Source organism: Hibiscus syriacus, unplaced genomic scaffold, assembly GCF_006381635.1.
Source record: "Hibiscus syriacus cultivar Baekdansim isolate YM2019G1 unplaced genomic scaffold, ASM638163v2 tig00110478_pilon, whole genome shotgun sequence".
Taxonomy (NCBI): domain Eukaryota; kingdom Viridiplantae; phylum Streptophyta; class Magnoliopsida; order Malvales; family Malvaceae; genus Hibiscus; species Hibiscus syriacus.
The window spans coordinates 1,106,452-1,128,955 of NW_024062755.1; the positions used below are offsets into that span (position 1 = coordinate 1,106,452).

The following is a 22,504-nucleotide window of genomic DNA, read 5'->3' on the forward strand; positions in this document are numbered from 1 at the left end:
GAAGAAGAACATTTCGTTCGGCATTGATATATTGTGAAATAACTTTGAAGGGTAAGGAGATGACGAAAAATGATGAGCATAGTTGAGACATTTTTCCTGCATGAAAAATGATGTTCAAACAATTAATTTGATTAATAACATAATATGAGAAATCATTTTATTATAGTCATCACTATTATATTTATTTATTAATTAAATCAAATCAAATATTTTTGTTCGACCCCGTCATTAATAGTGCAATAAAATAATATTTAACCACTTTGTTTCACGGTCCAAGTCTTTTGCATAAATGCAAAAGCCCAAGTCTTTTTGTCCGACCCCATCATTAACGGTGCAAGAAAACAATATTTAACCACTTTGTTTTTAGTCAAGTCACTGAAAATGACAGAAATATGTTGACTGATATAATGGTAATGGAAACAACTATAAAAATATAGGTTTGAATGTATTTAGTATCTTTTAATTCAAAAAAATAAAAGTAAAGAGTTCTATATAGTATAGATATTGTGTAATATAATTGATTAAAGCAAATAATAAACTAGATTAATGATTATTAATGTTAGGATTTGTTTTTTTATCATTAAAATTTAAAAAGTTACATTGTAATTAATAATGTATCGATTCATAATAAAATTTGCGAGGTTGATTTAGCACCCTTTATTATCATTGACCAATCATTTGGCACGAATGTAATATTATGATATCGATTTGTAATCTAATTCGTTTATAATACATATAATTATACACCATCAGTACATGATTTCATATCATTTTTCTCTATATATTAGTTAAGTTCTTTCACATATTTTATTAAGAGAGAAATAAATAGTTTAAGAGATCTCAACACAACTCATGCTCTTAAATTTAACTGTCATTATATAAAATATTTATAACATCGTATCAGATGAAGTGTAGAACTGAATTTTCTTATATTATTTAACTAGAAAATGGGAGTTATTTCCTTAATAATACTTAACCTTTTATTTCCCTAGTTGTAAAAGCAAATTACAGGATGTAAGACAGGTCCAAAAATAATTTATAATTTGATAAAATTAGAATTTTAAGAAGAAATACTTCATGTATATATGCCGTTAAGTGTTGTAAGGGATGATTTAATTAGAAATCACAATTGTGAGGAGAAATTGTTTTTAATGTTAATTATATATTCATTTCAATTGTGTTCACCGTCCAAAACACAAAACAAGTAGCAAAACGGAGGAGTAAAAAAGGGCCAGCCAAAATGTCGAAGCCGGGAAGGGAAGTGCGGTGGAGAACAAGAGCAGCATGTCCCCGAGTTCACCCGTGACGACTCCGGTGAACTGCACGGAAAAAACTGGGGCCAAGAACTTCTACATCGTTTCAGTCATAGGGATCAAATGGTGTGTCAATAGGCGCCCATCAGCTTCCATTGGCGACATGGTCATGGCTGTAGTAAAAAAAAGGAAAAGCTCAATTTGTGGAAGGTGTGGCCGGCCATCATCGTCCAACAAAGCAAACCTTCGTATAGAAAGGACGACGACATCCACACATATTTTGAATATAATGTTGGTGTCATCATCAAAGGCAGGGGAAGAACGAAAGGATCTCCTATCACTGGTCCTGTTGGGAAGGAGTGTAATTTTAAAACACCATCGCAACGTAATGTAACAATACGTCAAAACGAATCTATTCAAAAAACCTAATTAATTTTTTAATAAAAATTCTTGAGTTATGATTCAATGTTTTAATTAGAGATATTCGTGTGTCGAACTAGGCCAACTCAATGTTTGATTTATGACATACTAGTACTAGTTATAAACAAAACGCAGCAATGATCTGAATGCCTCTATTAATCAAATTGAAAGCATGGCAAAACTCAAATACTCATCAAATTGGACGATGAACTGGCTTTCTTCGTCTCTGTTCCATAATCACTTTTGTCGAACAATCCATCCCTTGTTAGCAAAGCTTCAGACTGTACTCAGCCCTCGGTTCTCTGAAGATAAGGTGACGGAAAGTTAAAGAGCGACGGACACTGCCATCATCATTTTCATAAACATCTTCGATAACTATGGGAGCGGTTAAAAGAAGATGATCCCTGTATAAAATAAATCTTATAGGAAATGGTTTGGATGATCACGGGTCGGATTGGATCGGATTTTAGATCAATCCGACATTATTTAAGAAAAATACCTCCTTCATCCGAAATTGTTTTGATTTGAATTTAGGAAGGTTTTATTCGATTCAAAATCTGATTAGAATTTTAAGATAAATATATAGAAGGAAAATATATTATTATTTCAAATTAAGTAGAATCAAATATTTTTTACCCTAAACTCAAATTCGACCCGATCACCTTTTATAAAATTTGACTTAGAACTAACATAAACCTAATTTTTCTGTTACAAAACCTTCAGATCAAGTCTAAACCTTCAAATTCAGATTAAATTATCATCTTTACCAAAGGTAAAAATCTACAATTAGACACGATGCTTGACATCAACTAATAGGGGTGTATATGTGTAACACCCCAATTTAGGGGCTAAATTTAAGAAAATATAAATTGATGAATTTAATTGGTATTTTTGGAAGAAATCGGGGATTAAATTATAAGATTTCAAAGTTGAAAGACCGTTTTAATCTCTCCCCCGTATGTTTTCTGGAAAAGTTTCCAGATTTTCCTCTTCATCAACCCCTCTTTGAACTCCGATCTACTCGCCGTCCGACCTTCGATCGACAAGCCGAAACCACCATCGTGTTCGTTGTCGAGCGAGGAACAAAACCCCTCAAACCTTTTGTCGTGAATCGTCGCCGTTCGTCGTTAATTTCAGTCGGAAGTATAGTCGGTAATAACTCGGTTTTAGTTGGTTTTTCATCGATTCATGACGATCGGGTCATCCATTTACGACACCTCCCGCACCATCGTGTTCGTTGCATCGTTCCGAGTTCGCCGGTGTCATTCTTGGTCTCCGTCGAAGGCGGCGCGTGAGGAGGTGAAGCGGTCAAAGTTTCCGATTCGTTGAAATCGAGCTCTCCGCCGTTCAAAAATTTGAACCGAGCTTTGTAAGTATCTTAAATCGCTCAAAATAATTTTTAAGAATTTTTCCGTGATTTTTAGGCAGCCGACTCACCGCCACTGCGCGTGGGGATGATCCAAATGACCGGTTTGACCGGTTTTGGTGCATAGTTGACCGGTTTGACCGGTCATAACCCGACCCAACCTGTTGACCCGACCCGTTGACCCGACCCGTTGACCGGCGTTGACCACTGTTGGCCAAAACTTTGATCGGCTTTGACCGGTCATTAAAAGACCTTTGACTTCGACCGAGTATACCTATCCTGACATTTTTCGACGTTCCAAATCCGATTCCGCTGTCCGTTTTTCAAAATTCGAACTCGAAGGCCTCGAAATTGCCGGTCAAACCCGTTGACTTTAATTTTGACCAAAAATTTCAAATTTCCGAAATGTTATATTTTATGCTTTCAACGTCCTGAATCCGAATCCGAAGTCCGTTTCACCAAATTCGAACCCGGTAAGCCGTCTTTCACTGATTTATCACTCGATTCGATCCGTTTATCGCAATTAAGCTCCGTTTCTGATAATTTATGTTGATATGTATCTGAGGAATTATTGGAAGTTGAATTGAAGATCAAAGGCGTTCGAATGGAATTTTTATGGTCAATCAGTATTGTACGGAAATCGAGGTAATACTTTACTACCTCTTTATGCTTTATAGAACATGTTGGTATTGGTAAATGCATGAATGGAAATGTTTGGTCTCATATGTGTAATTAATGAAGATCTATACTAGATACGAATACGGTAGAAAGTAGATAACTGAATATGGCTCAGATGACTATTATAAGAAATTAGAGGACAGTTGGAATTAAATTACAAGTTCTGGAATTAAGTGATAAAAGAATCAACCATGGATTGTATATTATAATTTATCTCATTAAAGGTACTTAGATGATAAATTATGAGAATATTTCGATTAGGTAAAATTACTAAATTACCCTTATGTTGGAAAATGACAAGAATTATCTCTGGAAGTGGATTAATAAATCTGAAAAGAATTATTGATCTGCTAAAACTATTGATGTGCATAAGAAATGTTAGTTTTACTTGGAAATTATGGATAACCGGTTTTTAACCCCAAGAAGGTTTATGTTAGATACTAGAAGTCTTTTAAGGAATCATTTCAAGATCAAAGAATGTTCGAGGAAGCAATTAATCATAGGATCTCTATATTATATTATTTTCGTTAAGAGCTAATATCGAAATTATCAGGTTAAGAAATTACAAAAATGCCCTTGAGAGATAAAATAGTCTGAATTGACCTTGAATGAGAAAGTACTTTGAGGATTTGTACTTAACTCGATTAAGTAAGAATTTAATTTTTAAGATCCTGTCTTTGTACATAAAATTCATGATATTCCGTTTGTAAAATCTGAGAAGACACTTGACCCGAAAATATCCGAATAATGAGTAAATAGTTGAAGAATAATTTATCGGGGGTATTCTGCTGTCAGAATTGTTCGAAAGGACTAAAGTAAATGATAAGATTGAATTAAATAATAAGACCGGATGGAAGGAAAAGATTGAAATACCGTAGATCTGTAAAATGACCAAAATACCCCTGTAATGGAAATGACCCAAGAATATCGTCAAGCTCATAAATGATTGGATATCCTCGAGCTCTGAAATGAATGGAATAAAACTGAATACCAAAATTTACAAAATAACCTTATGGTCTATACTAAGTAAATGTCTTGAATTAATTAAGGAATCCAAGTAAGCATAGGTATTGGACTACCTTTAAATGTAATGGAAAACAATTTAAGTGAGTAGATCAACCCTAAAGCTATGTCAATTCCTGAATTGCATAGATATTACTGGAACATGTGTTCGTCTTCTCAAGTTTGGCTCGATGATAAATTTTGGAAGTATTCAGCTCAGCTCAGATCGTATTCAGTACTAAGAATTGGACGTTTGTTCGACAAATCAACCACGAAGACCAAATTGAATGGAATGGAAGTACAACATGTATATGAAATTCAGGAACGTTTGAATTACTCTGGAAAATCCTGAAGTAACTAGAATGGAGATGACTGCTAAATAAAATAGGTAACCTCAATGACTGAGGATTTAGTAAGTGATTTGGATAAGTCTGGAAACTCTGATGAGTTTACGTAGTGTACAATTACAATGGGTTATGAACAAATTAATCAAGTACGTAAGCATTTCATGATATTGTGGAAGTGTGGAAATGAAATAAAGACATTGGAAGATTTATTCAACGATGATTCCGAAAATGGTCTATGGACAAGAATTGTGGTATTAAAGAGTAAATACCCTGGAAGAACAATGAATTGACCAATTGACAGGTATTAATTCTGGGAACTATTCATCTAAGAGTTGTCTGATAATCCGATCAATCGACATAGAATACAAATATCCTGAAGCTTCATTTCTTCCTTATCAGCTCAAGTCACATTCTGAATAACTGATGATTCTGTCAGTCATTGAACTCTTCCAATAGTGATTCTGAATTCCGATATTCTATCGGTATACTGAAGATCCATATTTCTCTACTTGTTAAGATTATCCAATATCTTTGAATACTATCTGTAAATTCTGGTGTGTTCCCTACTCACATGAATATTTTATCTGATTTTCGATTTGAATTCTGATATGATACTTGACATGGATTCTGATATGATATCTGACATAGATTCTGATCTTATACTTGACTTGGATTCTGATCTGATACTTGACCTGGAGTTTGATATGATACTTGACCTGATTTATGTTTTGATTTTTGATATATCCGTTTACGGACGAACATATTTACTTGGGGGGTAATGTTGGAGGAAGTATACCTGGAGACTCCTCGGCTGTGTACTCAGGGCCTTATTTACCGGTTCCTCGGCTGTGTGCTCAGGGCCTACTAGACTTGATGGTGGGTGTATGGTTCTGGGGAACCTACACAATTTGGACTTATTGGATGGGGGTATATATATATATATTTATATGTTTTAAAAGATCAATATATTTTTACTGGTTTTATGGGAACACACTAGATAACCTATTCTGATCTCCTGAACTCAGTCATCCGAAATATTTCTCTGAACTGAAAGCTCATTGTCCGTTACCACCTGAAATATCAGTAGGATCTCTGCTCAGCATAAAAATCTGTAAATGTTCGGAAATAATAAGGAAATATATATTTATCTCTATCTGCACGTTCATCAGCATCATCTGGTAGTTCTGTATTACTGAGCTTTCCAAAGCTCACTCTATTACTTACCTTTTTCAGGTTAAAAGAATTGTACCAGTGCATCTATCGACTTCAGTAAGGGAGTTCTTCCGGCGTTGTTGTAGAGTATGGTACATGTGATTAGGGGGCATGTAATTGTATTTTGATTTATATACGAGTCTGGAAATTTGTTTTATTTTTAAATAGTGACAACTTATTTTATAAGTTACACGTTTCAATAAAAGTTTTAAATTTTCCGCTATTTTTACAGTGGGTCGCTCCGGTGGCCAAATCTGACACCTCGGATCGGATCTGGTTACCCTTATCGTTCTGTGGGGGTTACAATATGATTGGACTCCGTTTTATTTTTTTTATTTTTTAATTGTTTGATGATTTTTTATTCGATTAACCTCAATTTTTTATTTTTGTTTATTAATTTTGAGGGTTGATATTTTATATTTTATTTCTATAAAATAATTTTATTTTATGGATTTCAAATATTATTTGATAGAGTTTAATTTTTTTAAAAAATTAATCTTTTTAACTAGTTAAAAATAATTATTAATATATAATATTTTAAGTTATTTTATTGGTTTTAAAATATAAAAGACTTATTTTTATATTATAAAATAATTAAAACTAATTATAAATTAAATAAATTCACATTGAATCTGAAATATATGTAATTTTTAAATTTATGGTCTATAAATTGTCTAAACACTTCAATTTAGATCGATTTTCGATTAATTGATTTTTTTTGCACAACTCTATTAATTACTAAAGTTAGACATGAGACTCAAAATATTTCAAATAAAATTTGAATGATTAAATAGTACTTATCAATTTAACTAACTTATTTTTTACTTGATTCAACTTAACTTGATTGAATACTTACCCTTACTAATAATAAAAAACTTATGGCTTGTATCTTAAATAAAAGTATATCTTTTTTTATTTAAATATTTTTTAATCAAAATAAGTATATAAATTATTCAATCTTGTTCATCTAAGTTCTAAAAAATTGACATGTGACATTATTTTAGGTACCTATTTTGACAAAGTACTTTAAATATCTATTTTGATAAAATAATAATAATTTTAAGTGCTTATTTTGAGAAAATGGTATTTTAAATACTTATTTGTTATAATAACCAAAACTTATTAATAATAAAAGTAAAAATATTTTCAACAAAAAAGAAAATAAAAGTAAAAAATACATAATAATAACTCATAATCCAAACTTAGCATTATTAACATAAAAAGGGTGATTAGTTAGACGATGAATCTAAAGAAAATGCCAACCCAGGCAAGAAACTCATCAATCAAATCGAAATCATGACGGACCGTACGATCTCCACTTCCCAAAGTAAAGAATCTCAACCGTCCATCAATAACGTCCACAAATCGTCTTCCCCGTAAATATTCTTCCCATTTTCCCATCTCGAGAACCTTTTCTTTTTATTTTTTTTTAAATTTTCCTTTTTTTCAAAGTATAAAACGAAAATAACCCTATATAAACCTAAATAAATAAATAAAAAGTGAAAGAGTGTAGTTTAATTAGCTTCGTTGAAACCCCAAGATCTGATTTGTTATAAAAGGTTAGTTTCTAATTCAAGTTCCTTTCAGGCGTTTTCTACTTTTTATGTATTTTGTTTTAATTTTTATGGTAAAATATGGGCAATTCTGTTATTGAATATCCGTTAGATTTACATTTTTAGAACGGGTTTTAAAGGATAAGGTCAAATTTCAATGGGATGTTTGTTTTTTGTTGATGGGTTTTTAAGGATAGTACACTATGATGTTTTTATTTCCTCAAATTTATAATTTATCTATATTAATTTGCTGCCAAACTTTGATCTTTTAATGATGGAAAAATGAATCAGGAAGGAACTAGTTGATGGACAATGCCATGTTGTTTAAATAGGGAATTTAAGTGCTATAATTGTAGGTTATTTTTCTTGAGTATTAATTTGGATTTTGGGGGGTCCCCTATGAGATATTCAGTATGCTGAGGCCAATTTTGAATTTAGGGTCTAGGCTTTGGTTGAAGATTGAATGGAATTTGAAGTGCTGGATCTTTAAGAATATATCATTGACCAGATTCTTTAGGCAAAATGGGTATAAGGGAGGTTCTAAAGCGATGAAATGGGATTTCGATCAGTAATTGGATTTATTAGATAATTACCTATTTTTCTTTATTTGCTATAGGTTTAATGCAGTCTATTCTATGAGTTAATTTTTAGAATAGGTAGTGATCCTAACTAGTGCCTCTATCTCAGCATTCACTTTGGAACGCTTGAACTAGAGTAAGATGCTGATGTGGTGTCCATAGTTTATCGGGGATTGATAAGATTGGTGTTCTTATGGGGTTTATAGAAGTCTGTTTATGGCTGAATTGTTTATATCAACTTCTATGTGATATGTAGCTTATTTCTGCATGATGTCTTTCCATATTGGAGACCAATGTCAGATGGGATGTGTGAGTATAATGATTTTATAGCTTATATCATCTGTAGAATATAAATTCTATAGTTTATATCATGTGTGATTAACTAGTTTTATCTTTAGTTCAGAACTGTTCTGGAGTATGAAGTAGTCTCTTCTTGCAGAGAGATCAGTGGACATAAATAGAGATTGACAGCTAGAAACTAATTTAAAATAGATATCTTATTGAAAATCGGAAATTACGATGGGGCAAGTAGGTTTTATATGGACTTTTACTTGGATTCCAGGTAATTATCCTGGGGTTGCTTTTTTTGACTTATTCTCTAGATCTAAACCTATATTTGGATGCAAGTGTGCTGGCGTTCTCTTTGAAACAAAGGAGACTGCCGTTTAATAAGTTTAAAAGGGGGTGAAACACTGGAATAACATTAAGATTGCATCAGATACAGAGAATCCAGAATATAGCTGGCATAAAAGATTTTGCAAGTTCCTTAATGCGGAGTTCCGCCTCAGAAGCTGATGTTAAAGATTTTACCTTTAGTTGAAAGTTGCTGACAACACTGTTCTTATGAAACTGAAGGCCAGAATATCACCTGATTTGATTTTTTTTTCTTATTTTTTCACTTCATGGCTATGTTGGGTTGCACAAGGGCCCTTATTCATTTTACTAGCTAGTAAAAGGGTCACTTTATGTGTCCCTCTCAATTGGTGGGCATATGTTGTAGTTTAATGGTATTATGATATTTGTCTTTTAGTTAACATCTTTTTTTCTCTTGTATTGAATAAAAGGACATCCGTCAACTAGACATGGTTCTTGTTTATATTTTTTGTCATTTTATGTGATCTCATTATCTCAGTTCTGTGTGACATTAATTGCAGGTTTGTGACAGTTGCGCAACATTTTTGCAAAAGGTGCCTCAGTTGAACAATCGTATATTTTTGGCATACTCGGTACTAAATGGAAGATGGATTATCAAGCTTTTGGGGTCCTGTCACATCCACTGACTGGTGTGAGAAAAACTATGCTCACTCGTCTTACATTGCTGAGTTTTTTAACACAATATCCAATGTCCCAGGCATTCTTTTGGCACTCATTGGCCTTGTAAATGCCTTGAGACAACGCTTTGAGAAGAGGTTTAGTGTCCTTCACATATCTAACATGATACTTGCCATTGGGAGCATGATATACCATGCCACATTACAGCACATGTAAGTATTTTTTTTACTTGCACTTCCATTATCATTCCCCCCAAACCTTCAGATATTAGATGAACGTCTCCAACAGAGATTCAATTTTAGAAAATATTGTTACCGTGTGTCTGTTTGAAAGATCTTCTGTATTTATTTCATTGGTTTTTGGACTTAGTTGCTTTACTTTCAACAGCCTGCTGATACCACAACTAACAAAAACAACAGTCAGCTGATACCTCTCCCCTCAAACCCCAAACAAAAATAATAATAGTAATAAATGTTCTTTTCTCTTATCACACTTGTGTACTTTTGGAATTCGGTAGAAATGTTTAACTACTGTCTCCTAAGTAAAAGAAATTTGCATAAAGCTTCTTTTAACTCCTTTCTCCCTTTGTTCTATGGTTCCTTTAGCACATCTTTTCAAGTAGATGTATTGGACCAACGCTTAATATGTTGCATTAACTTGAATGGGTTATGTGGATAATATAAAATCAAATCGAATGTGCTAACTAATAATGTTAATTTTTTAACTTTCTATTAATCATGTATTAAGTTGCAAAATAGAGGGTTTATCTTACATTGGTTTTAAATGTCCAGATCCTGTAGACACATTGTCTTGTTGTTTGTAAGTTCATTGTGCTCGGGAATGATTGCTGCTAGGTAGCTAGGCCAATTAATATTCTGTTGGCATGAATTTATGTCAGCAAATAAACAATTTCTTTTCCCTCGTCTTTTTTTTATTGTTTTGGCTTAAAGCTTTTACTCCTGTTGGAAAACTGACACCTATGGAAAGTGAACTTGAGAAATCATTGCTCATGTTATGTACTTGCCAAGTTGATTTGAAATGTAATTTTTTCAACTTATTTCAGGCAACAGCAAGGTGATGAAACACCAATGGTGTGGGAAATGCTTCTATATTTTTACATCCTCTACTCACCCGATTGGCACTATCGGAGTACAATGCCTACTTTCCTGTTTTTTTATGGAGTTTTGTATGCAGTGGCCCATGCCATCTTCCGCTTTGGATTTGGCTTCAAGGTGCATTATGTCATTCTCTGCCTTATCTGCATCCCTCGCATGTACAAATACTACATCTACACTAAGGACGTCTCTGCAAAGCGACTCGCAAAGTTATATGTAGCAACTCTGTTCCTCGCTAGTCTTTGTTGGCTATCTGACAGGGTGTTCTGCAAGGCGATATCTAATTGGTACTTCAACCCTCAGGGTCATGCTCTATGGCACATCCTCATGGGCTTCAATTCGTATTTTGCCAACACGTTCCTGATGTTTTGTCGCGCTCAGCAACGAGAATGGAACCCGAAAGTCGTCCACTTTTTGGGTGTTTTTCCTTATGTCAAGATACAAAAACCAAAGAGCCAGTGAAAGCTTTGGTGCATGCAGGTGAGGTATTCTCTCTTCAACCTTGTTAACTCAGTCTGATTTTGGAACTAGCTGTTGTTTTTGGCAGGACAGAGGCATAGGATTCACAATTATTTTCTACCTTGTGTCTTTAAAAAAAGGAATATATATATATATATATATGTATATGTATTTGATGTAAATGATGATTTAATGTTGATATTATTGGTGGGATATTGTTTTTATTTTGGTTTACTGTAACACTAGCTCTTTTAGCCTAACAATGGAGAATGAAAAGTTGTTGTTTGTCCCATAGTTAGCTCTTCAAAATCAATGCGTGGCAATGAATAAATCACATTACTTATTTTTAAGAGGGGCTCAAAGATAATTAAATCATTTTATCAATGGAAGCCAAAGCCCTTGCTTGTCCTTTGACTTCTTCACCATTAGTATAAAAAAAATGAACATGTAAACTACCTACATCTAAAATTCTAAAGAATCACACCATGGTTGCCAGCGTGCGTGAATTCTAACTAAAAATCACAGTCAAAATTAGTACATGAATTTGACTTCCGAAGCCATCTTCGGTGATTCGAATGTGTTGAATCTTTAAAGAATTCATCACGTGATTGGAGTTATCATCAAACCGTTAATAATAGATGAATTGAATTGCACTATGCGATTTTTTAAAAATGAAACTAAAATCGAATGCGATAAAAACTAAATTTTTTTTCACTATGTTTGGTTTGATATTTTAAATTGTTCACCATTTTTTATATCCAGCCTCCAAAGAAAGCAAATTTCAAGCATAAATCAAGTGAAAACACATATTTAAATTGACAAAATTAATATTATTTGGTTTAGGGGTTTCTTCATTTAAATTTATCCTATAACAAAATTCAACAAAAAGAATGACTTCAAAATGGGTTTGATTGGGAACATCATTTTTTATTATAATTTGATTGGAAACAAATGAGTTTCATTAAAAATAAAAAAATGGAACCAAATTATGAAGATTTAATGGTTAAACCGATACGAAACCAACTGCAAAATGAGAACCTGAACCTAAACGCATAGTCCATTAGAATCAATTTTTCAATTCTCTCGATTTCAGTGCTCAGCTCTATACGTACCTAATTGGATAAGAGAAATGTTTAGGTACCAAATTGAATATTGAAGCCAAATTCAGGTACCAATATATATATATATATATATATACTCTATGATAGAAGAAAAGAAACCCAGTAGAAGCCGAAGACAGTTACTGTTATTGTTCGTTTTGGGGCTAAAAACTTGTAAGCAAATTGGAATTCAAGCTGCCTATTGCCGGTGCCGACCGAACACTTCCGCCGTCATTTTGAAGTGCCGCCGAGCCCTTGGAACATAGACCAATGACAACGGAAACGCCAAAGAAACCTGGGCCTCCTAAAATAGTTACGCTGAATAACTCATCGAAATTGGTAAATATCTCTTTCGTTTTCTCTTTTAATCGTAATGGTTAATGAATTTTCATGTTTTTTAGTAAACAGGTCATGAATGATGATCCGTGTTTCTACTTGTCTCTATGTTAGAGTCTTATTCATCATTGATTGTATTGTCTTCGATGATTAGCTTACTATTTTTTTTTTTTTTAGATTTTAGGTCTGAAGTCTGAACAGCTGGGATTGTATGGTAGTTGGAAAGAAAATATAGTGCTTCGTTACTAGTACATGACATGGAGATGTCGAGATTTGATTATATTATTGATGTTTGAAGGAGACCTTGGAGTCTTGAAGCTATGGGTTTAAGTCCTACGTTGTTTTTAGATTACTTCAATCCATGTACTGGTTGATTTTATTTTCCATTTGGATACTGAATGTAATAATTTGCTGTATTTATTGAGAATTCTGTGATTATGATCATAGTTTCTACTCGTAGATATCAACATAATGAAAAAAGAAGAAAGCTTTGGTTATAATTGTGTCATGATTAGTGTTGTTAATGCATTTGTATGGGATCATAATACAATCATGCATATTAGCCAAGAAACGAAAAGGAAAACTTTCAGCATGTTTTGTGGGATTTAATTGCCTCACTATTTATAGTTTATCATCATGATTATTCATCTTGATCTTATTCCATGTGCATGCATAGACTTGCATACAAAAACACTTAAATACACATACTGCGCTTCACTCGAGTGACTGCTCTTTCTGTACCTCGTGTCTCATGTTTTATACAAGTTCAACTGTCTGGAGTGCATCTAGTGCTCTTGGCAGTTCCTGTTATGTCTGAGTCGAGGAGTCACAGTTTGTTTTTTCTTGGGAACCATCGATCAGTTTATCGGTTTATTATTGACATGAGTGACATACAGGCTGAACAATGGATAAATAAAATGAATGGATCTGCACATGAAAAGTATTGGAAGTAGAACCAGAAGCTCGGCCAGAAAGGTCAGTGTAACTATCTTCTAACATAGCCTTGACATGTATTCATGCACCATTCTCATAGGCTTTTAAGAGGATTGGACTCGAAGCAAAGGTTCCGCGCCAATCGAAAGTTGGACTCTCTAATGACCCTGTTGCAAGAAAACTATCTGCCAAGTTGGGTGCTGGAAAAAGAAAAGCATCCAAGAACCAGGACTCCACTACCCCTTCTGGTAGAGACCTGGTTGACGAAGATGATGGTGATGAGGATTTAGATGGCAGAAGTAGTGCATTTTCTAGGAAGAGAGCCGTTCCTCCAACTTCACAATTACAGGTAAAGAAAAAACTGAAGTAACTTGTTGTCTTAAGTGGTTGATTGTAGCAAAATGCTACGTACTTTCTATTGTATTTAATGAGTTGTAAACACTTTTCCCAAATGGAAATATGCAAGAAATTTTGAAGCTTTTGTTCGTTAGATCAATGTATTAGTATATGCAAGATTCTTTAGAGAAATTACATTATAATTGGTCCTTGTGTTTCCCTTTGTCCTCTTTTTTGGGAAAATGCCCTTCTGGGGCCTCTTCATTAGAGCAGGGCATTAGGTGAAATTTGGCCTGGCTTCTCTTAGGTAATTCAATGGTGTTATTTATTGAGTTCCAAATGAATGGTTCTGTTTGAAAAACGTTTCAGATGGCCATTTTTTTTCCGTTAATGGCTTGAATTTTATGGGTCTAGTTGCTCTGACATTTCGTAATAAATTCATGGGCTGTACTTCTTTTATAGGACCATGTTTTCCCATGGCATTTGACTGCGTTTTAGTTGTCAACGTGGGCATGATGATGAATTAGGTAACATATCAAAACTCCGATTAACTTCGGTAATAAAAGGATAAAAGAGCTGAGTTATAGTTCTGCACTTACCCTCATATTTGCTTTTTTTACAATATGTTCAGTGTTATTATTTTCAGCAATCATAGCTTCTACATGTGCATACATACATGCATGCATACATATATATATTTATATTAACCAGGCATATGAAATCTATCAAAGTAGTCAATCACTTCACTCGTATACACTCACAGCTCCAAATACACAAGCAAACACGTATAACAAGGAAGAAAACCAGTTAACCAAACCCTAGGAATGGATGAAGCCAATCAAAGAACACACCATTCACACAAGCAAATACACACTAAATTCTATAAACTCAATTACTATGATATAGCAGTTTTCGAAATGACACTGCAGTGCAGTTTAGTTATTGATTAAACTAAACCAAGAAAGGCCTCTGAAGTCGGGCGTTGGCTTTGCAATGGATCTCTGCACATGAAACGCGAAGCTCCTAAAGTCACTAGTAAGATCTTCGGGTTGATGGTTATTCGACGTGGCAAGGTTACAAAAACGCAGTCGTGGCATCTGATAAAAAGACTTAGAAGGGAGAGTTAAATGAATCCCTTCTCGCTTGTTGGGACTTGATTAGCTTGCTTTTCTCCCACTCTGAACTTTGGAGAGGCATTATTCGAGTAAGTATGAACAAAACCGAGTCAGTTGCCTTGTACAAGTTGATGTCACTTTTCTAGCCCTCCAGCATGATATTCACATTCAGGACTTATTATGTAGCATGTTATAGTGTCTTCCACTAAGTCGTCAAGGATATCTTCACCAATCTCAACACTGATAAAATCTGCATCGAGTTGAAGATCCATCCATGTTCCTGTCTTGGCCAAGTCTTTTCTGACTACCTGGTCTAAACTGCGAGGCAGCGGCATCGGGAGCACATGCCAATAAACTCTATTCCAGATCTCTTCAATGGTATTTTTCATGTTCGGAAGAGGCCGGATGTTAGTTTTAACAAATGACACGCCGGGGGAACCAAAATAGTACCCACATACCTCCACGAGAACTTCGTTAATGCAGTCAAAGAACAGTTTTTTGTCATGACAAAGTTGGTTGGGTAAGTATTCTACCTCATCGAGCAACAAAGGGTCAAGAAGCTGGTCTGAAGAAAGTGACCTAATGTATAGTTCATCCCAGTCGAAACTTGAGGCTTGTAGCACTGCCTTTACATGCTCAAGTATCGATTCCTTATCATCCATACAAGTTTTAAAACGCCTACTGAGGTTTGCTGAAGAACCATGTTCTTCAAATCGAATTCTTAGCGGTTGGATGGATGTTTCACCTGAGGATTGGTGAAAAAATTGGAATTATCCGAACTGTGGCACAGCAAAGTTGAAAACAAATTCAGAATATGAAATAAACATAAGGCTTTTCTCGAATGCCTACCAGAAATTGATCTGATGCTAGCAGGGCTGATAACATCATCTGCAAATATTGGCTCAAGAACTGATACGGGACTTGGCCGCTCGTGTACATCACTAACACTCTCTAGACCTTCAACCTTTTTGGCGACTGACGAATTTGATGGAGATGGTAACGGAGAAAATGACTGTTGGTCCTCTTCAGACAACTCCTGGAGATAAAAAATAAAACCAGTAAGGCGAGACGTAACATGTACAGTTCATACAACAAAATGGAACAATGACGAGATAATTAGAAGTCTATTTTTCGAGCATTGCGAATATTCGTCACTATGAGCTACTTAATTCACATCACAATATATATACATGAGCAAATGACGTTACGCTACCTGTTTAGAACATTCCAGATATTGCTTTTCATCACAAACTTCAGATACATCAACAATTTTGTCATCTCTAGTAATTGAAGAGTCACTTGTCCCATAAGAAGAATCCAAGGTCTTAGTTTCTTCCTGAACAATCATTTCAGTTTCTTTAACAATACTCACGTCACCTGCATAATTTTTTATGAAGGTGAACTATTAATAAACCTCAATATTCATGATTGCATCATAAATTCAATAGATGCAATATAATACCTCCGCAACTCGTTTCGTCTTTAGTAAAACGATCATTTTGATCCCCTCCGTCATCATTCACAAAAGTGTCGAGTTTATCTGAAACTATATCATCGCCTTGGACTTCATCACCGGTTTTATGATCAGAAATGCAAAGCTGGATCTCCAGTTCCTTAGCTGCTTGAGTTGTATGACTGACATTGTTGAGTTCATTGTTTTCATCCACTTTAAGGAATTTGTCAGAGCCAGCAAATCTCGTTTGTGGAGTTATAAAACTAGGCTCTGAGCTCCTCCTAGGGCTGCCTACAGGGGAAGAGTTATAATCAGGGAGACAAAGAATCCTCCCCAAGGTTTTCGGGACCTGTCTGCTTGAAAGATCCACATTATTGACTCCATTTGTTAGCATCTCAGAGAGATGTTTCTTTGCCTCGATATAGATGTTCGAATGCCTGGAAAAATTAGTCTCACAATCTATACTCGTTTCAGAGTTCTTTAGCTTTCTTGCCCTCTCTCCTTTTTTGACAGTACTGGAAGGTTTGGCAACTCTTTCAATAAAGAAATGGTCTTTAGTTGGAGATTTCATTGTGATATATTCCTTAAATCCTCCAGCGTCCCCTGGATTTCTCCGCTCACCCGAAACTCTTTTGGATATTTCATTGGTGGGGAATCTATGTTGCTCTCTTCCCATAGCATGTTTCCACTTTCTTTTTATTTCAGCCAGAAAAAAGTGGGAACCAACTTTCTCATTCGGCTCTTGATGTCTGATGATGTGTTTAGGTTCCGGCAATGAGCCACGGCTGCTTCCAGTTTCAGGCGTTTGTGAGCATGTCGGCCCAGGCTTCAAAACTACAATACTAGTGGAACCTTCAGAAACCTTATTTCCCTCCAATGAATCTCTTTCCTGAGACTTGGACTTTCTTCTAAAGAAATTCCGCTGTTTTCTATTAACAGGTTCATTTGATTGCTTTAAACCAACAGGCTCCTTCTCTAAAAAGTTAGATCCGGCAAGAGGCTTAGACTCTTCATCTTGAGCATCCGGCAAGTGTTTAACATATTTCACCAGCAGTGAGTTAGGATCTCGAAGAAGATTCAAAAACAATTCCTCATCTAAACTCAAAACTTGAAGTGCATCCATTACTTCTTTCGAGGCTTGGAGTTCCCCACCTTCCATAAGTTGGTTCCTGTTAATAAGCTTCTGGCTTACTAAGAACTTAATAGCCTCACTCAATCTTTCTTCAAAACTGGAATTCTCCCGGCTTCGCTGCATATGGTCTTCGGCAGGCTGATCATGATTCACACAATTATTTCGTTTTTTACCCATTTCCTGACAAAACTCCTCTACAAGATTGTCTACATCAAGACTGTTTGTAGGTTGTTGCTCGGGTTTATGCTGACAAGATACTTCCAATGCCAAGTTCTTGGCAGCATCGACATCCAGACTGTTACCGGAACTTTTCTTGCGAGTTTTGTTTTTTCTTTTCCGGTTCTTCCTTCTGTTGTCTCCTTCCCCCGAACCAAACTCTTTTGCTTCATGTTCAGTATTATTTGCTTCTTTCTTAGTAACTTGCTCTCTCGACATTTCTTCTTCTAGGAGTGCCTTCACACTAGGCTTACAGATATCCGTCGCCATTGCCTTCTCTTCACCCAAACTAGTTGACACGTCAAGTTTATTTATTGAATTTCCCATACCTGCAAAATTAAAAGAGTGCTTAGAACCAATGTTGCTCCGACTATTCATTTTGCACCCTATACGAAACGCTCATTCAGACATGGGTATGTGAACATAGCCTTGTCTAATGCGTATTCGTATCTGACATTCACAACTAAGTCCGAGCAATCAAATTTCTAACTACATATAAAAAACAGATTTCGGACATAAAGATATGAACGAACCAAAAAATCTATAAATGCTATAAGAACAATCCGAAAGGCCGCTTATAAATCACTTTTGCAACCTCAAACAAAGCAAAAATCCACTTGTAGTAAAAAATGCTATTAAATTCCTTACAGAACTTACCAACTGCATCGTCATTCTCACGTCTTCGATCCGAAAGCAGTCTCTGAGTCATTCGACCATGACGGAAATCGAACATAGTTATCAATCCCCATATACAGCCCAACTGATCCTTCTCATATTGAAGAGGGCGACTATTCGATCTTTTCCCCATGATAAATACAGTCTTTAAACGAGATTATAATGCTCACGGAATCAAAAAATAGTATGCTGAGCCGACTCCGAATCTGATAAACAGATAGAATCAACAGTTAGGACATAACGAAGAGATACAACATAAGAACAAGGGAGGCAAAAGGGCACATCTTAATCATAGAGTTTGCTACATGTTCAAACCAGAAACTGAAAATTGACCATGTCGGATTCATGAAATTGTAGACAAATTCATCATTCACAACAAATGAATCACATGACTGATCTGCAAGAAACTGGAGAAGAGACATTGATAGGCAAAAAAAAAAAAAACAGACAATTCCTTCAACAGATCAGGTTTTAGAGACATCAGTTCATAACTTTCTTTAAACAATGCTAAAACCTTCCCTTGTAAGCCCTTTTCTTACACAAATATGACTAATTTCCTTCATGCACTACCTAAATCATAGACCAATAATGTCACATAAACTCTAAAAAAATGTAGAATCAGAGAACTGATTGATTTGATAAGAGAAGGAAGAAAAATAAGACCCCCAAACCAGAAAGAACTAGAGGAGAGCAACAAACACAGAAAAGGCAGCTGATATGTTATTACCATAAAAGGTTAAAAAAATAAAATTAAAAAATCAATTTCAACAACTCAAGTTTCCCCAAAGGGGAGTAAACCACAAGCTTCAAAGGGCAAAACCTTCCTTTGGATGCCAAGGTATCATTAAACTACCTTTCTTTTTGCCTTAAAACCAGTGCCTCAAGGAAACTGTTAACTACTTTTTCCCTCCCTTTTTTCTTGGATCTTCACTTCAATGGAAAGATCAACTGAAACTGAAGATTACAGATTGATGAGCTCTTGAAATCAACAAAAAGACAAGCAAAATCATCAACTTGGGGAAGCGATCAAAGTCTCTGATACAGTGAACTCCTTGAAGACTGTGCCTTTTTGCATGGCCTAAAGCTGAATTCCCATAGATGAAAAAAAGGCCTGAATTATACTGTTTTTGTAAAATTAACGTACTTGAAGTGCTTCAAAAACTGGGTAGTTTTTTTTTTTGTCATTTCTAATAAAAGAAAAAAAGAACTCTCCTTGAATGCCATATCTCAAATTACTTGAAACAAACAAATTCTCACTTCTTCCATTGATAAGCAGCCAAGAACCAAGCTTTCCATGAACACCCAAAACAGTATTTTTTTAAAAAAATCTGATGAAAAACAAATCAAATCTGATTTTTTTCTTTTTTTAGGAAATTTCTACTTAAATTCTTCGACCTCAGAAGCTAGCATCTAGCACAAACCTTTCCCTCAAACAAACAAAAAACCAGAGTAAAAAAAATTAAAAAATGAAATATAAGAAATAACAGTAATCAAAAGAGAGAAGAGAAGGTGAAGTTGTGGGTGGTGATGGTGGCATGTTTGGACAACCAGGAAAAGGAAGAAAATAATGGCTTTAATCTGGCACCGACCCTTGAATTCTTCATGAAGAAAACTGGGAATGTGCAGACATTATAGACTGGGAAAATCAGGTGAAAACAAAGAAAAATAGAGCAGGGAAGCTTCAAAAGAAATAAGAAAAAGTGATGGTAGAAGAGAGAAAAAGAGAGGCTTAACATTACAAAGTTTGTTGGCCAAAGACAAATGAAGTCGTCAATAGTTGGGAACAGAAGACGTGATAGTTGGTTTTTTTTAATTGGACCCCACTTTTAAAGCAATTTTGAGAAATAAAAATGAAAATATTATTATAAAGAGTAAACTACACATTTAGTACCTCAACTATCATATTTGTTCCATTTAGCTATCTAACTACTTTTTTTTTTATCAAAAACATATCTAACGTTACATTTTAGTTTCATTTTGGTCACCTACCGTTAAAACATTAACGATGATTCTGAAATGTCATCATAAAGTAATGTCACGTTATCATTGAAAAAAATAAGAAAATTTCATGTCAATAGTTCTGTTATTTTTTTGACGAAAAGTGATCAAAACGAAACAAAAATGTAATGTTATATATGATTTTAAAAAAATAATAGTTGGATTATCAAAACAAAACAAAAATAATGGTTGTGTATTAAACGTACAGTTTATCCTATTATAAATTATATTAGTTTTGTTAATGAGTTTTGTTAGATTTAGATTTAATTCGAATTTATATTATAACTTGAGTTATTATTGAAAATTAGGATGGTAAAAAAATGAAATTGACCAATTTTGATATGATATAATTTGATAGAGTTATTTTTTTAATTGAATTTTGAAATAGATTTTTTTACTAGAATTTATAGGGTAGAATCTAAATTAGATCGGTTTAAACAAAATTTATTTTTGTAAAAAAAAATACTACTATTCTAAATAAAAATGTAATTAGGTGATATAAGTTAAAAAATAAAAGAAATAACTATATTGTATTACCTTTTAAAAATGATCAATGTTAATCAATTGGTGAAGGTTGAAAATTGTACAAAAATACAAATATAAATGTCACTATATATTTAATATGTATGGATACACGTGTCGTATTTTTTCATATAATAATACTACACATATTTAAATTATTAAATATACTAAAAATTTAAATACATTATCAAATATATTACTATATAAATTATTTTCATTGTGTCCTGTTAAATTTTTTGTTGAAATATTATTTTTAAATATAATATAAGATTGAATCAATTTATTTAGTGGGATTATATATTGAATCTCTTAAATAAGATCAAGTATTCGAATCATACAATATGAATAGAACAAACTAAATTGAAAGGGTTACCACGTAATGAACCGTTACAATATTTAATCTAGATTAATCAGTTAATAAATAAAATATAATGTTAATATTTTGAATCATAATATTATCAATGAAGCAAATTGAATTTAAAAAGTCGTCGGTATAATGAGACTTTATACCTAATTAAGATTACTCAATCAATAAATTGAATATTAATAAATATAAAAAATAATATATATTTTCTTAGACATGAATAACATGTATAATTCAATAGCAATTAATAAATAAAATGAATAAACAACACAAAACGCGTGAGAGTACAACTATAAAAATAAAATTATATTTTTGAGTGACTTCTACACATTTGTGAAAGGAATGGGATAATTCCCGTATGAGCAATGATCTCATCCGTCATCTTAAATTAATAGTTTTGAATTAATTTTAATATACTCTTCTAATTCTATAAACAATTCATTATCTATTTTTTAAAAATCAATATTTTTTTTCGATTTATGATATCTTGTTTGAATAATATAATTAATTTATGGGATTTAGTTCAATTAGTATAATTATGAATTTTTTACTTTATATATTATAGTATAAATTTAAATATATTTTTGTTATCAATGTTTTAATTTATTGAGTTAATTCCAGAGGAGGAGGTCCCTAAGGCCTTATCTAACGTTAAATTGATCTTTAAATTTTGAAATATTTTACGTTGGTCCTTAAACTATGAACTTTATTCTAAATTAATCCTTAAAATTTAGAACATTTTATTCCAATCCTCAAACTATCAGTGTTGTTATATTTTTATCCTTCTGTTAACGTGTCATTGACTCCAGTAATTTTTTTAAGGTCTTGAGAATTGAACTCGTGACCTAAAAAAATTAATTTGTTTTTGAAGGTCTTAAGAAATGAACACGGGTGTTAATGTGAACAATGGGGGTCTTAGTAGCCGTAGGTGGTTCACCCATTCTGATTTAAACAAAGAGTCTTAGTTGGTCTTTTTTAGGAGAGTGTAGAAGATGTTAGGTCAAGGAAGAGTGAGGCAAATGATGAATAGTTTAGAAGGTCCAATCTCTCTTTTAGTCTTGCAATGGAG

At 33.7% G+C, this 22,504-nt stretch overlaps 2 protein-coding genes and 1 long non-coding RNA gene across 4 annotated transcripts; 2 read left to right on the forward strand and 1 right to left on the reverse strand.

The window, feature by feature from the left end:
- Nucleotides 1-7,743: 7,743 nt before the first annotated feature.
- Nucleotides 7,744-11,563, forward strand: LOC120128294 (alkaline ceramidase-like). Of its 2 annotated transcripts, none has more exons than XM_039145997.1 (3): nucleotides 7,744-7,837; nucleotides 9,564-9,893; nucleotides 10,745-11,563. In XM_039145997.1, the coding sequence occupies exons 2-3, from the start codon at nucleotides 9,643-9,645 to the stop codon at nucleotides 11,256-11,258; spliced, it is 765 nt and encodes a 254-aa protein (XP_039001928.1). In that variant the 5' UTR covers nucleotides 7,744-7,837; nucleotides 9,564-9,642; the 3' UTR covers nucleotides 11,259-11,563. The 2 variants fall into 2 exon arrangements, with proteins under 2 accessions (XP_039001928.1, XP_039001929.1); XM_039145998.1 differs by having other exon boundaries at nucleotides 7,747-7,837; nucleotides 9,594-9,893.
- A 928-nt stretch (nucleotides 11,564-12,491) lies between these two features.
- LOC120128297 lies at nucleotides 12,492-14,031 on the forward strand. Its single transcript, XR_005516622.1, has 3 exons — nucleotides 12,492-12,694; nucleotides 13,588-13,666; nucleotides 13,736-14,031. It is a non-coding gene; the product is annotated as an uncharacterized LOC120128297 (long non-coding RNA).
- Nucleotides 14,032-14,641: 610 nt separating this feature from the next.
- On the reverse strand, nucleotides 14,642-19,995 carry LOC120128293. Its single transcript, XM_039145996.1, has 6 exons — nucleotides 19,405-19,995; nucleotides 18,534-18,757; nucleotides 16,538-18,205; nucleotides 16,289-16,452; nucleotides 15,925-16,111; nucleotides 14,642-15,820 (listed from the first exon to the last, which is right to left on the reverse strand). The coding sequence occupies exons 2-6, from the start codon at nucleotides 18,682-18,684 to the stop codon at nucleotides 15,210-15,212; spliced, it is 2,781 nt and encodes a 926-aa protein (XP_039001927.1). The 5' UTR covers nucleotides 18,685-18,757; nucleotides 19,405-19,995; the 3' UTR covers nucleotides 14,642-15,209.
- Between the last annotated feature and the right edge of the window lie 2,509 nt (nucleotides 19,996-22,504).

What these genes read in the sequence shown, in the direction of transcription:
- LOC120128294 (XM_039145997.1), top strand. Translation starts at nt 9,643, where the DNA reads ATGGAAGATGGATTATCAAGCTTTTGGGGTCCTGTCACATCCACTGAC. An exon ending in CATGCCACATTACAGCACAT is followed by an intron (nt 9,894 to 10,744) that starts GTAAGTATTTTT and finishes AACTTATTTCAG; the next exon opens with GCAACAGCAAGGTGATGAAA.
- LOC120128293 (XM_039145996.1), bottom strand. Translation starts at nt 18,684, where the DNA reads ATGGGGAAAAGATCGAATAGTCGCCCTCTTCAATATGAGAAGGATCAG. An exon ending in TGAGAATGACGATGCAGTTG is followed by an intron (nt 18,206 to 18,533) that starts GTAAGTTCTGTA and finishes TTAATTTTGCAG; the next exon opens with GTATGGGAAATTCAATAAAT. An exon ending in ATCTGGAATGTTCTAAACAG is followed by an intron (nt 16,112 to 16,288) that starts GTAGCGTAACGT and finishes TTTTATCTCCAG; the next exon opens with GAGTTGTCTGAAGAGGACCA.